The sequence below is a fragment of the Argiope bruennichi genome, chromosome X2 (assembly GCF_947563725.1).
Source record: "Argiope bruennichi chromosome X2, qqArgBrue1.1, whole genome shotgun sequence".
NCBI classification, from domain to species: domain Eukaryota; kingdom Metazoa; phylum Arthropoda; class Arachnida; order Araneae; family Araneidae; genus Argiope; species Argiope bruennichi.
The window spans coordinates 132,338,599-132,354,314 of record NC_079163.1 but is presented as its reverse complement, the minus strand read 5'-3'; the positions used below and the strand labels follow the sequence as shown (position 1 = coordinate 132,354,314).

Sequence of the window (15,716 nt, the reverse complement as noted above, 5' to 3'; positions counted from 1 at the left end):
TATTGATTATTTCTTCAATTGAAAATATTTTTTCGATAATCAAGTTTTATGCAGAAAAGTAATTATTTTTATTCTACCATATATTAATTATTTTTATTATTCGGTATATTATTCATATTTCTAAAATTTCAGTTCTGAATAGTGCAAAATTTCGTACATTTTATGCTTTACTTACAGAAACATTTTGCTAATTATGTACTAATTAATAACACTATTAATATATTTTCAGAATAAAAATGTGTATATATTTATTGAAGCATGTACTGACGTTTGATTGTTATTTTTATTATTAAACGTCTTTAGTTAATGAAATTTAAAACAGACATAACACATAAGGGAATATTTTATTAGTCATAATAAATGACATAAAAATGAAAAAAAATTAGATAATATTTGTGAATTTCTAATTTAAATACAAATTGAAACGTATCGAGAAGTTATTTTTAATCAACCAATTGAAACCCAAAATAAAAAAAAATTATAATAAGCAAGTCAATTGATTAAGCAAAATGCCATTCTTTTAATAACCGTTTAATGTGGAGTAATTCTCGGTTATTACTGAATTTTCATAGAAATAAATTCTTGAATGCCATTCCAACTATTATAGGTTTTTTATAATTTAGGTAACTTTTTAAATATCTTTGAACTAGTTCAAATTCAGAATTGACTTCTCCGCAGCTATGAATGACTTGTCGAGACTCAATTGTTATGCATTCGGATTGAGCAATTCTTATAATGTTAGAAAATTCAGATTCTGAATGATCTATCGAATTATTTCAATAAAATCGAAAGAAATTTCAGTTTCATGAAACTTCATATTATTTCATTTTTCATCAATACCCCTTCTATTCCATTATAATTTATAATAATGGCGAACTCCAAATGAGATTGAAAGGGTCGAATTGGGATGGAAAGAATAGTTTTGTGTAGGATATGTATGCAAGATCTTGCTTCTTCAGTATCTAACATAAGTGATTCGGATAAGCCTCGGAGCAACTAGCCATTGGAGCTTTCAGAGGGTTGTTCTCGAATTAAATAAATGTTTCGTACCAGGAAAGATTCTTGAGGCGTCCATTTTTTCAGCAAGAAGGATGGAACAAAGAGATGAGAAAGATATCAAATTCACCTTAAATCAAGTTTTATCATGAAACGGACTTGACTTAAGATCATGGCCCCCCATTTTCAAGTCTTTGGTATATTTCAATTCAGAGAATAAGGAGAAAAGACGGTGCCGAATCTTCAAATCAGTTGAGAGAACTCTATGGAAATGACTGTTCTTCAGTGTCTGATCATCTTCGCTATTCTTTACGATAGAATTTCCAGCTGGAAACTTCCCAGAATAACAAAAGGAAGCGAGCCTTTCTGCCTCTTCCGGAACCAATGGTTCTCTTAACAGTTGTTGCGATAGGATTCAAACTCTTTGGTTTTTATTCAATCAGCTTTATGATAAATTGGGATAGTTTGAATGCTTCTACTTAATACAGAATTCTTGCATGTCAAATTATTTACCAAGTTATTTTTGCATATGCAGGAAAAAGTGGAAGATCCAGTCATCAGGCAGTGTCAAAGAACGTTTCGATTCAGATTTCAGTGAATTTCATGGTATCAGAAATAATCGCTGAATCCCCCAAATCAGAATCGTCGCTTTTTCTCATATGGAATGATTCTCATCTTGATACGATTCGATAATGTTAGTTGATAGGAGGAGGAGTCCAATCAATTATCTCCTCGTTTGATCTTAAAAGAAGTTAATATACTTGAGTAGAATTCAATACCAGTCATCGTTATTCTTATCAAACTTTGTGATTTTGGTAAATAAAATAATTTAGAAAGAAATTCTTTCATTTATCAACGTGGACTATTTAGTGTTTATTTATATTTGAGATGACGAAATGTGTGGTCCAAATATAAGGCACCGAAAATTCTCTGGATAGAAAAACCCTGGAGTCATAAAAATGCATTCAGTTTTAATGAATTGCAATTGAATTTGAATTATTCCAAACTTCAAGTAGCTTATTCTTATGATCAATAATAAATTGATTCTTTCTTTAAGCATCAATGAAAATATTTCATACCTGTAGAACTTACGGACTGAAAAAAGTAGTAAGAATTATACAATGAAAAAGGCAAATATTCCTGAAAACTGAATTTATTAATTTGTTGTATGTGAGCAACTGAAAATAAAATAAAGTTCTAAAAAGAGCTTGTCCCCTTTAAATTAAAGATTAGTATTACTAACCAATTGATTCCTGTACAACAATTAAAGTATTCGGAAAGTATGATAAGTATCGAAATCACAAAGAGACTTATTGAAACTATTTTTTCAGAAAAATAATATTTTTAACAAATTTTTTTTAAATGGAACAATCTTTTTTAACTTTGTCCACCTAGAAACATATTGTAAAAACAATTGTCGAGAGAATTCTGAAAAGCCTTCAACTTTTGTGAGAAAGAAATGACCTTACTACGGAACTTTTTAAAAAGAAATCGGGTTATCATTGAATTTTTTTAATTCCATAACATAAATCTAACACTATTCACAACACAATTTCTGATTTCCTAATGCATAGGAAACAATTTTGAAAATAGGTCTTCAAAATGTATTGAATGATAAGAGTTCTAAAGTTAAAAATAGAACGTAGGTTCACAAAAATAAATCATATTTTGACAATTCATTTCTCTAATTATAGTGGATATTTATGGGCAGCTCTTGTGAATTTCTTAGTTATTTCAATCTTCAAACCCTTTCATGGATTGAAAATGTGAAACATTTCGGAGATTTAATGTGGTTCCAAAAGAATGTTTAACTTATTTAAAAATGGAAAGTCAATAATGTCTAAATTTATAGAAATGTATGCAATAAAATTCTATTTCATTGTCATGAATAAAAGTAACATACCATCATTGGGTATCTACCGTATTAGCTGATTGCCTTGGAATGAACAGTCTTGTGGTGTGTCTAATATTTAACTAAAATTAAATCATTCAAAGACACTATAGTACGATGCATATAATATATGTAAATGGCATATAATATGCAAAGACCAAGAATTCTGTGGATTCTCTGTTGAATGAACTGGAAAGTGCATTCTTGAAACGTAAGTTGTCATCGAAATAAATAGTAGAAAAAAACAAAGGAGTTAAAACTCGATAAAAATAAATAATAAGACACTAAATGTGAATTAAATCTTTGACCTTGAAAAAATTTATAAAAATAACTTTAAAGTAACCCTACTTGAAACTAACAAATCATTTTATGCTAATTATAATACTATTATTAATTTTTATTTTAGAATCAATTGCTCTAAGTTAACAAGTTGCTACCACAAATCAGCCATTTACCAATACAAATTTATGCTCAAAGTGAGATTGAAATCTTTAAAAATGTTCTCATTTTTTTGAAATTTCAAATAATTACATTAAGAAATCATGATCTTCGTTAAACCTCGCCTAATCTTAAATAATATGAAAATAAGCTTATACAACACTTCAGAACTTTTTTTTCATTTGGTAAAATTAGAAATGTTAGCTAGGTGACAGTTAATAATATGATTATGGCCATGTTTATTGTGTTAGATTTGTATTTTTTTACCGGGTCTACTCAATTTGGGCAGTTGTGGGTCATGATTATTTCTGAAGAGCTCATTATAATTTAATAGATGTAAATAAAGGAATATTTAGCACCTGCATTTAGATTTATTGACAAAAAAGATCAACGAATCAAATTGAAGAATCATTAGTTCTGATTTCAATTTTAACAAATATTCCTTTTTGCTTGCTACAGATAGGAGGGCGAAACCTTCTCACGCTGAATGCTGGGAACATCTGAGAAAAGGTTGACTTTTCAGAGCCCGTCTTCGATAAATTAATGTGGCTGATGTCCTTCCATTTAATTCTATCGTGTATTTTTAAATTGCAATTCTAACAAATACGAAACCTCATTCGTGGACTAGTAATAGCCACGAGGACCAGTTGGGTGAGTTTTGGAATCGAATTCAAGGCTTGATTCCACCAAAGATCTGCTGTATATTTGATATGCTACATTTAAATCTGCCATCAAGGGTCACGTCCTCTCATTTTGTTCAATGAAAGTTTGGACAACGTGTTGAAAGCTCATATTCCATCCTTGTTATCTAATCACAATTCAAAATTACGAATCTTATCAAAATAACTGCCAGTGAGCTTTAAAATGGTATATAACGATAGTAATTTTCAGGAAAGGGATATAACTCGATACCCTAATAAAACGTCTGCTTAATGCAAAGAGGGGGGTTCTCTGATTTTTTTTCACTAAATACAGCCTAGTTGATTTCAAAGCGAGAAATCTAATACTTCGTTCCGTATAATCGAAAATATAATCAAACGCCACAGTTTGAGAGATTTTAGAAACAAAACTATGAAAGTATGGCGACAGTATATAGCAAAAGTATAGCAAAGAAAGTAACTGATAAGTTTATTTAACCCTTTCTAGGGCAGTGGGAAGTGTGTCTCCCACCAAATTTATCAATCTTTGTATGAATTTATGTTGGTTGGCATCAGTTCTGACAAATTTTTTTAGAAAGGCAGAAACTTAGAGGCTTCAGTTCTTTATCTTACACAAAATTATGTGCCTTGATTTTTAATTATTAATTAACCTAATTAATTAATCAAATTAGATTTATTTAATAAGCTAAATGAATCCCTTTTCTTATTCTAATTTCAAGCCTAAAAATATTTTAACATAATATGACTAGAAAAAATTGGGCCTTTAAAGGGTTAATTTTATATGAAGTAACGACATAATCCGGATTAAACGAAAACTTCTAACAGGACATATGACAGACAAATATCCTCATTGAAAAAAAAATCTTATCGAAATCTGATTAAAAATATTGTATCCCAGATCTATAGCGTCCTTTTCATCATACACAGAAATTATTAATTATATTAATTTCGGAACTATTTATAAACTAATTTTTGTTTCAAAAACAATGCTTCAGAGAACGAATTCGTGCATAATTATAAAGGCGAATTCATGAATTCACTCACCCCAGCGTTATACAAATCCTTAGTATTATTCGAGGTTTCCGCCTGGCGTCCCATGCAATTCCTTTAAAAAGAATTCCTTTGTAAATGAATGAACGGGGGGGGAATTAACTTAGATTCAGTGAGAGGCTATGAATAAGTGTAGGTGTAAGTTAAAAGTGTGAATGGTGTGAAAAAAACAAGCCGAAGCCTCTAAACATTTTTTTTTTTTTTTTTATCAAAGAAAATTCTTAATATATTTTCTACCATGCGCTTTATTCTGTTTTGCTTTGGGTTCCTGTTAGGAGTGAAATTTACTTTTTTCAAGTTTATTCTTCCCACATTCTAATTAAAAACAACATTTCAGGAGATCTGAATGCATATTGAATTTTGTTGTTGTTTTTCATATACATGTTTTAAAGATATTAAGCATTAATTTTATCTTTTTTTTATGCCAACTTTTTCAGCCCATGTTTGAACCTTTTTATAATTTTTTTTATATAATTTTTTATGTGCTTTGAATATTTTTGCTTCTTTGGAAGGAAAAAAACTTTTTTGCTGCATATTAAATAATTTGTGCCCGAAGAAAGTAGATATAGCATAATTGAAAGATAAAAGTTTGAAATATACATTTGACTATACATTTGATCTAAGCTAGTAAAATACTAACAACATTTTCAATTTTTTTTTTTTTTTTTCGTAGACATTTTTCCTTCAACGTTTTAAGGAATGAACGTGTATTTTTTTTATTCGTTTTATATGGATTCCTTACAAATTATAATTGCATTTTAATTATGAACTTAGTTTTTTCACATTAAAATATTTCTAGTTATATTTTAACTATCACCGTAAAAAAACTGAAAAACGCTTAGAATTTTAACTACTGTTTTATAATTATCTTGTATTTGGCATAACATAGCTGATCTAACTATTATGCATAGAAATCCTAAAACTTTATTTCAACTCTAAAAACAGAATTAAATTCGGTTAATAACAGCCAAGTTTGTTAAACGTAGTTTTTAACTTAATTTTCATTTTATTGAAAAGACTAAAAAAGAAATGAATGTATTAGTTTGAGAAATAAATATTTTATTACTGAAAAATTAGCCTCCGTAAAAATACAGAGCCTATACATTAAATTTTGTTAAACTTTTTCTCTACAAAAGAGTTCAGCTTTAAGATCGGAAAAAATGCAACTTTTTTTATGCATATGAAATGCAAGCATAAATTTATCTTAATAAAATTTGTGCAAACAAGAATTTTTTTTATTTTACTGAAAAAATGCATTTTTGATAAAATAAATATTCAGAGCAATTTGAAAACGTAAATGAAAAAACGGAAAAAAAAAGCAAGAATGTTATTATTGTTTATAATTTTCATTTCATATATTCATCTTCAAGTAACGAGTGCAGTTATCAACTGCACTATGCTTTTTTTTTATGTGTAAATATATTTAACAAACGTATCAAGTTTGTTCGTATTTGATTTGATAAGAATACATGATAAAAAATTATCTAAAATTTAGTGGCACCGCAAGGTTCATTACTTTTAAATTAGGTAATTATCATAATCATCAACTTGCTCCACTAAAGACATAGCATCATATGGTTTTTCCTAATTGTAGTAATTTGCTAATAATTGGTAACAGATAACTTAGTAGAAAAATACAAATATCCACATAGTTTTGCTTCTATAAAAACGAATTCAGAATGGATGGGTTGATGAATTCTTCTCAATCAATAAGGATAGACTAATTAGGGAATCCTTGAATTATTTTATTATTCAGAAATCGCACAAAAAAAATTCAAACCTTGTCCAAAAGTGTATGATTTATGGTAATCAACTAAGAAGTCTGGGAAATATGGATATCAAAAAGCTTCATAAAATATGGAGTTCCTTTTGATTCCTGAAACCTTGTACTTCCATATTATAGCTAAGCTGGACTTAGATAATTTTTAAAATTATAAGTTCGAAAAAAAAACTTATTTAATCAATCGCCTTATCTTTATTTGAAATTTGATGCTACTTTAAAAGGACCCCAAGATATACCAACGCTTGGTGGTTCTATGTTTATCATAAGGTAAAAGAGCAATTTCCAAAAGGGAATGAACAGTTTAAAAATGTAGATAATCACAATCGAGAAAAAGATTTACACCAGAATGTCAAAAAGAATTTTTGGACATAATTAAAGGTAATATTTACAGGATGTCGTCACTAATTTATGAATTCACGAAGATGATTGCTTCATAAATATCACAAAATGTATATATCTTTTTAAAATATACGTAGATTATAATTCTATGTAGAATCTAAGTCGATTCCATCATATAGGAAATAAGATTAGTCATTCCATAACTGACAAAGGATATCGACCCAAAGGATGAAATACCGCAAGAACCATTTTAATGAACATAAAGTAACAATTAATATATTTTGTTACCATTCGCTGCTGAGTAATAATATTGGTAACAATATGTAAGACGGTCACTGAAATACATCACGAGTTAAATAAGCTGAGTCATACCATTAATTAGCACTGCAGGGGTGGTAAACCTTTAGGAATTTGACAATGACCATCGGCACCGGGCAGTATTGTCTTCTGGCAGCGAAGCATTAAGTGGTAATAAAAGGGAACATGAAAAGCTATGTATCTGACAATGTGCACACTTTTCGGCGTCATAACACGGAGCGTGAATATATTTATTGGAGATTTTAGATGTGAAAGTCCCACTTTCATGAAAGTTCAAGTTATTTAGTAATGAAACAAAAGATTTACTTTGGAAATTTAAAATGAACAATGAAAAAAGTATTTAGATATTAAAATATGGGGATTCATTTATCAATTTTTCTAAAATAAATTGATGAATAAGTACAAATACAGAGTGATAATGATGTGTTCTTTAATCAACCTTTTGGCATTAAGTAATGAACCGTAGGTATAGTAAATCATCAATTGAATCAACGGATATCGGGGTCGGCAGTTGTATTTCACTCTTCTAATACGCATTTCTTAATAATATGATATGTATGTTGAGAATATTATAAATTTCAAGTGCAATGTCCAATTTTAAATAGAGTTCGTAACTCAATTCCCGATTTCCCCTATTAATGAAAACTTTTTGTTGCAATGAGTCTGTTACATTGTGGATTTATATTTTCAAATCTAAGACAGAAATGAGTTTTGCTTATAATTTAGCGAAGTAAAAGGACAGCACGATTATGCAAGATAAATATTGCTAAAAATATTAAAATGATCAAAGACTTTATTCTCCAGAAATATATATATATTTAAAAATATTAATGACTAAAAGACAAAAAAACGAGCTGCCAAAATATTTTATTCTTGTTAGCATTCTATCCGAAGTTTAATAATTGATGACTCACTTCATTAACATCCATATATCCTCAGTCATGGATAGCCATTTTAACACTCAGACAATCGTGATAGATAATCATTGCAACAATGTTCTCCTAGAACATGTGTCCTTCCTGTAAAGATATAACAAATAGTCGCGATTAAAGCAAAGAAAACGGCATCTTCTCTCTTTTTTGCTCTCCCTCTTGGATGGGTAAAATATAATGACATGTAATGAAATCAGTTCATGTGATTTTAGTCACATGATAAATATAATTGCGCATGTCATTTAGAATCTAACTGCATGTTGTTTAGGGCTTTGATGGGATGGGACGACGAGTGCATTTTTTTCCTAGCAGATGGGCAATGGACTAATAAATTAATTGGGTATGCATATTCAATTTGCATCACGTAAGCATGAATTGATGTCATTAGAATAATGGATGGACACGACTTAGCGCTCCTATTTTACTTTTGTAAACGAAACACAAATGAATAAAAACTTCTGTTGTTGTTGTTGTTTCTAATGGCTCTTGTCTAGATAAGCCCACTGAGTTTAAGTCAATTGTGGTACGTCTCTTTTCTTTGCAGTAGCGCCATTTAGGGCCAAGAGAACAAACTTCTAAATTCTAACACATTCTTCCGTCTTCACTTTCAACTTAGAATTAAGCCAAGAACTGTTTTGTTTTCATAACTTTTTATGGCGTTGGATTGAAAAAAATCAGTTAAAAAGTGGCAGAATTAGGATTTCAGAAGTTCAGATTTTTTCAAACGTATTCATATTCATGGTATTATCTATCGGATTCATTGAGATGGCATGCCATCATGATTAGATATTGACCTTTAATGCATGGAAGCAGTAAAAAAATTTGATTGTCAAGCAGAAAAAAAAATGAGAATCCGTCTCAAAATAACAATAGATAAAAAGAGTAAACATCGGCGATCAACCATGCTTCAATCTTGTTATCCTAAGTAACTTTCGTTGTAATCGATAACGAATAACATTCCATTTGATTCGAAAATCTTTCTGACATTCGACGCATATTTCGTCTGTACCATTCAGTATGGGATACCAGACTGAAGAGAATAAAAGCCAAGTCAACTGCAGCCATTCAACCAACAAAACCAAGGGCATCTACAATTGACGAATTAAACAAGCAGAATAATGAATCTTAAGAAATGTTGAGATGACACTTCGAACTAATATCTTTTCGGCAAATTACAAAGAACTTTGTTTGATTCGTAAATGTAGATAAATAAAACAATAATGCCTTTAAATGGAGACAATGACTATCCCTGTTGTCTGTTGGTACTTTGTTTTTTTTACTTTAATGGCCCTATTGTGAGGAAATTTTGCAGTATCTAGAAATTAATGATATAATGAGAATATTTAAACAGGATTTTGCATTATTATTTATACTAAGAGCATGGGAAACAATTTCATAAAAGATAATTGTCCCTATCTATTTTTCCTATGTAGAGCATCTAAAAATAATTCGTTCTGATCTTAGTATTTTCTGTTATTATAAATTTCTATATTAGTATGCAGAAAGTTGTCTTGATTAAAAATATTTTTTATTTATCAAATTTGTGGATATTAAAGTGAATTTCTGTCCATTTACAATTTATTTTATTGTATTATCTTTTGTTCACAATAAAACTGAGTTAACATAGATTAAATAGATGGTGAGATCATCAATAGGATTAAGTACGTTGATTTCCAGTTAGTAAACGAATCGAAAATTCAACTATTTGAAAATCTATTGCGCGATTGATAGAAAATTAATTAAAAAATAGCTTTCTATGAAATAAATATTTATTTTGTTAGAAAGATGAATAGCTTTTTTTTTTAATCAGTTATTGCTCTTTTCTCGTGCATGCATTAATGTACTGCATTTTTTTTAAGGGAAGAAAAAAATAAAATTGTTACATATTTCAAACTGAATTTTGAAAAGATATTTTACAATATCTAGAGAAAATTAATAGACTTAAAATAAAGACTATTGTATAATACATACCCAATATTTTACGGCATGAACACGAGGAAATAAATTTATTAAAATGCTGAAATTTTGTTTTATTTCCTTTTCTGAAGTAGAAGTCGCATGGCATTACTTATAACCTTTCAAAAATGTAACTTAACTTGACAGCTTCTTTATTAAATACCTAATAATAAAAATTATCAAATACTTTTATGATTACACATTATAATTTCAATGTACAATTGAAACTCGCATAGACATAGCCAATTTGAAAACGTGTCCTCTTCCTGGTATCAAGCTCAGAAAAAATTAGATATCTAATATTCTACCAGAATCACTCCTCAAACTTCACAGGAGAAACAAAGTCATTCCCACCTGTCAGGAGAAATGTTATTTCCCGTTTATTTCTTGCGTGCCTTTCCCCGTATGTTGTTGTTGATGATGTTGTCGTGTCTATGCATACAGTGCTAATGCGAAAGATTCGAGTCCTCCAAAAGCCTTGGTGACAAGATCTGCAAGTTCTGGAGCTCGATGGCTATGGAGGATTTCGATTGGGGGTGCTCCAAGTTGAAAGAGGGAACCGATAAGGGCCTGGAAGTCAAAAGCATGATCTGGAGTGAGTTGCGAATGAGGACAGTACTTGCAGATGGGATAGGATTTCATATTGGTTCGTGAGATCTTCATGCCTTTGAAATGTCCAGTGCGTAGCCTAGCTATTGTAGAGGAAAGGTTCCTTGGGAAGTTTAGATCGGGGATTGTTGCCTTGCTAAGATGCTGGTTGTAGATCCTTGGTCTGGCGGCAGCATTCGCATCTGCACAGGTGACTACTCGAGGTTGGTCTTCGTCGCCTGCTTCCTTTGCAAGGGCATCTGCACATTCGTTCCCCTCAATTCCAACATGAGCTGGGATCCACTGGAGAGTGCAAGGTATATTTAGTAAATGGAGAAGGGTATTAATTTCTTGCGTTATTGTTGTTTTACCGTTATGTACGGCTTCGAGAATCCCCGCATCCGTGCAGGGAATTGAAGTACCGTAGAGTGATCTTCAATTCCCTGCACGGGAGATTGGAGATTCATGTGGTATGACCTCAATTGAAGTTGATAAATGAGTAAGAGAGCATATTAGAGATGAAGGATCGCTTTCATTCATTCTAGGAAGCACATTTTAATTATTGTTCGACATTTCATGGGAACTTAAATGATAACTACACTGTATGCGATTTTTTTTTAATTTGCCCCCCCCCTTTTTTTTTTTTCAAATGACAGAAAATTTTTGTCAAACTATTCTCTATCATTAAAAAATGCGACGCACAGGCAGTGGGGGGAAAAGAAAATTTTGCTTTTAGATGAAGCAAAGGTTTTGCAAATTCTAAGTTCCAGTAAAGCTTACCTTGAAGTTTAGTTTGTTCATTTATATTAACGTCTTGTTTTAAAACAATATGAGATTTACTTCATGAAAGGACCTTGTAACTTTAAACCGCAATTAAATGAAGAGAATGATCCCTGAATCTTATTTTGAAAAGCAATTTTTCAGTAATTTTGTTCTAAAGTTTGAGCGCTCTTTAGTGATAGTTTTCTCAGTGCAGTGTTTATGCATTATAATCAGTTAATCAAAGTCAGGTTTCAGAATTTCAAAGTCAGCCTAGTTTAGTAAGATTAACGCCTCATTTTAAGAATACGAGAGGGCTACTATACAACGGACCTCGTAATTTTGAACAATGACCAGATGACGAAGCAGACACAACATTCGAGCCGACATTTCCCATCAAACTTCCTTACCACACTAGAAAGAGGATATTTGGCTCGCGGTGGATTTAACTAATGCTAGGCATACGAACATAGCGGATCTATCATGGAATCTGGTCTCAAGCTCAAGATCCTTCAACCCCGAAGCCGAGACTCTACAAGGACCACTACGACGTGTAAGTGTTTCAAAATTAATTTCGACGTGATTATTTTTTTTATCTAGTTATCAGTTAAAGAATCAATAAAAGATGACAAATGTATCTTCATCTAAATACTAAAAGGATGTTATTTTCCAGTTATAGAGAATCAATGGTAGAACCATTTCTACAAGATGCATGCCAATGACCTAGCGTCAGTTTAATTTTGGAATCTATCAAGTACAAGAGGTAACAGAACATGACAGCACAGCACACTATTGGACAAATTGAAGCTAGATGATAGATGGCATGCATTGAATACATGACTGTGGCATGATGTTGATGTTTGATTCCATAGTGGAACAGGAAAATAAACCTAAGAAATTTGTTGTCAAATTAAAAATCCGAGCAAGAAAATAATTGTTTGCATAAATTCTTATTTTAAACAGAAAGCCGAAAACATTTATAGCCACAGGAATAAATTCCAAAAATTCAAATATTTCCTTTGAAACTATTTTAGCTAACGCACATTAAAAATCCCATTTTGAAGCAACATGATGGTTATTTCGGGATGCATGTCGTAATTTTAAACCGTAGTCAAATACTAAGGACGACAAATGAGCCCGAATGTCTCTCTCCAAATATCCCCATCACATTACGTAATTATATGTGACTTTCGGCGCTTGATTTAACGTTCAATAAACTCACACGATGGATATTTGATGGAAGTAGGTATCTATCAAACACCGAATCCTCCGGCTCCGACTGCTGAAATTAGGAAAAGTTAAAATTGCAACGGATGAGAAAGGAAAAAAAAACTCTCATTGTCAAAAACTGTATCAATATTAACGTTTTAAGCATAATTAACCATTATAAATTCGATGGAAATCCTCAATATGGTGCTTTGATACGTTCATTGTAGGAAATGAAAGCGATAGTGGGGCCAATTTGTGAACGCGAGATGTTGTACATCATACAGTATCCATTTAGCATCTTGTATTTGTTGATATACGTACTAACTAGGTCAAGTACAAAATAGGACTCAATGGTGTTAGATGCTTAATGATATGCGCAGTGACATTTAGCACGTGATTCAGTCAAGTTCATTTATTCCACTGAAAGCCAAGCAAAAAATGAAACCATAGAAAAACAATCTCACTGCATCCTTTATTTCATTTGATTTCTATCACAATATAAGATATCTTCGTTTATTTGCTATCTAAATATTCCCTAAGGAGTTGATTATTTTGAGAAGAAAACAAAGAAACAAATTATTATACTTGTAAGTTATGGATTTTTCTAAATAAAATATAAATTAAATTATTTAAAATCCTGAACCCACATTTAAATATTCTGTAAATAAAAAGCTACATTTTCTAAAAAAGATTTACTGTTTTTTAGAGAAAATATTTGTATATGAATTCAATCTAGTAACTTAAGAATTTTGTATTCCAAATGCAGTTAACAATTCCCATATAATTAACTTTTTGAAATAAAAGGAAACTTTTTTTGACAATTTATTTTATGTCCAAGTACTTTTAACCCTTTAAAGGGCCATTTTTTTTCTAGTCATATTATATTAAAATATTTTTAGACTTGAAATTAGAATAAGAAAAGGGATTCATTTAGCTCCTTAGATAAATTTAATTTGATTAATTAATAATTATGTAACAAATCAAGACACATCATTTTGCCTGAGATAAAGAACTGAAGCATCTAAGTTTCTGACTTACTAAAGAAATTTGTCAGAACTTATGCCAACCTACATAATATACAAAGATTGATAAATTTGGTGGGAAGCATACTTCCCACGGCCTTAGAAAGGGTTAATCTAAAATACTAATGCTGCCATTTAGATTGCTTATTCAACTCTTTTCTGGTGAACTTCTTCATGTACTTTAAAATTAACTCACATAGAAGCAGACGCTCTTAAATAGTTAGCATAGTTAAAGTAAATAACCTTCAACTCTAATCTTATAGTTAGTGAATGTGTTTCAATTTATATTTTTTTTCAGTAAGGATTACGAATCTGCTGTTATTTTTCTTGAATTTCCATTAGTATGTAGCACACGAAAAGATAGTTAATTATCTGCTTTTGAAGACTCACCTTAAGTTTAGTTGAGTTATATTAACGTCCTGTTGTAAAGCAACACCAGGGCTAATTTGGGAGACTAACCTTAAGAGAGTTGTACGTTTCATGGATTCAAACACAGAAGATTGTCATTTCGGTTTGAAGTTCCATTTGTTTTGACTTTTCCGTGTATAAAGTACAAACAAGAAAAAAGATCGTAATGGTCAATGACTTTGAATCATCGTCACTTTAGATATTCTTGAGTCCGAAAAGAAACATTTCTTGAATACTACCTGTCTGTTATTGAACTCAAAAAAGAAACGAGCAAGACGAATGAAATTTCGTGTGTGGTCTTTATATCAAAAGGGCACATTTTTTATCAAATTTTAATTCATTTGTCCGCATGCACGATAACACAAAAAAGCAAAGAGCTACATGCATAACAATCAAAAGAAATGTAGGTGTTTATCAAATGCTCTCATCGAATTGATGGTTGTCTATTCATCCAAGCACTTGAGCTCATAGATTTTAGAATGATTTTCACAACATAATTACATATTTATGCCACATTTTGGACTCAATAGGTTGAAAGGATACATTCATTTTGTTGACTTTACGATGAAACTAACAGAAACACACGCCATATTGTATGTTAAACGCTTCTGTCGATTTAAGTCTGTTTATTTTCTTTTACGATCAGTTCCGGTGTAAATGCCTGTTTATTGTTTTGAACCAATACGTATCGACAATAAACGGCAGCTGTTCAAAAACAGAGTCACTTTTTTTTTGATATTTGAAAAAGACGGGTTGGAACCATTCACCAAGAACTGGTAGAAATATTACCGCTCTAAAAACGCCATTATTCGCATTGTTATACAAAAGGGATCGACCGATGTGACAATTTTTACTTTTGACTCGAGTCAAATCAAGGGTGAAAGCCCTTTTGAGTTCATAGCCATTGAACACAAAGGGGAATGGTTGAAATTTTCATTTACTTATAAGATAGAAAAAATGAACCCATTTAGACAAGTGATACAATACTTGTATCAATCCCTGAAAAGTGAAGCGATTGAAATGAGGCTGCTTTTCAAAATGAGATACCTTGTTGCAAAGCTCTTTCACTTATCCAATCCTTATGAAATCATCTTTCCCTTGGAATTGACCTTCGCCTCACTGAATAGAAAAAATTCAAAACAAATGCTCCTCATTTTTTGATATGCATTCCAGTTTATGAATTGAATTCAAGTATTTAAAAAAAACAGACCAAGTCAAGTCTTCTCAAACTATTTCCTGTTTGATAGCCTTTAGCGACCGTCTAATTCTTCAGAAAAATTGTTCATTAAAACTGAAATGAAATTATATTCAAATGATTATTTAGTAAATCTAAAAGAAATCGTTCAAGCAATGATTGTATTTTTAAAA

The 15,716-nt window shown here is 30.7% G+C and overlaps 1 protein-coding gene across 4 annotated transcripts in view; it reads right to left on the bottom strand.

Moving 5' to 3' along the window:
- The window catches only part of LOC129959645 (uncharacterized), a 59,117-nt gene that overhangs the window by 22,327 nt on the left and 21,074 nt on the right, over positions 1-15,716 (bottom strand). The window contains exon 2 of one of the 4 annotated variants that reach the window (XM_056072530.1): positions 8,389-8,493. The exons of the other annotated variants lie outside the window; for them this stretch is intronic. Coding sequence (XP_055928505.1) covers positions 8,389-8,417 — 29 coding nt within the window. The 5' untranslated portion in view covers positions 8,418-8,493. The remainder of the gene's footprint in view (positions 1-8,388; positions 8,494-15,716) is intronic. 4 annotated transcript variants of the gene reach the window in all.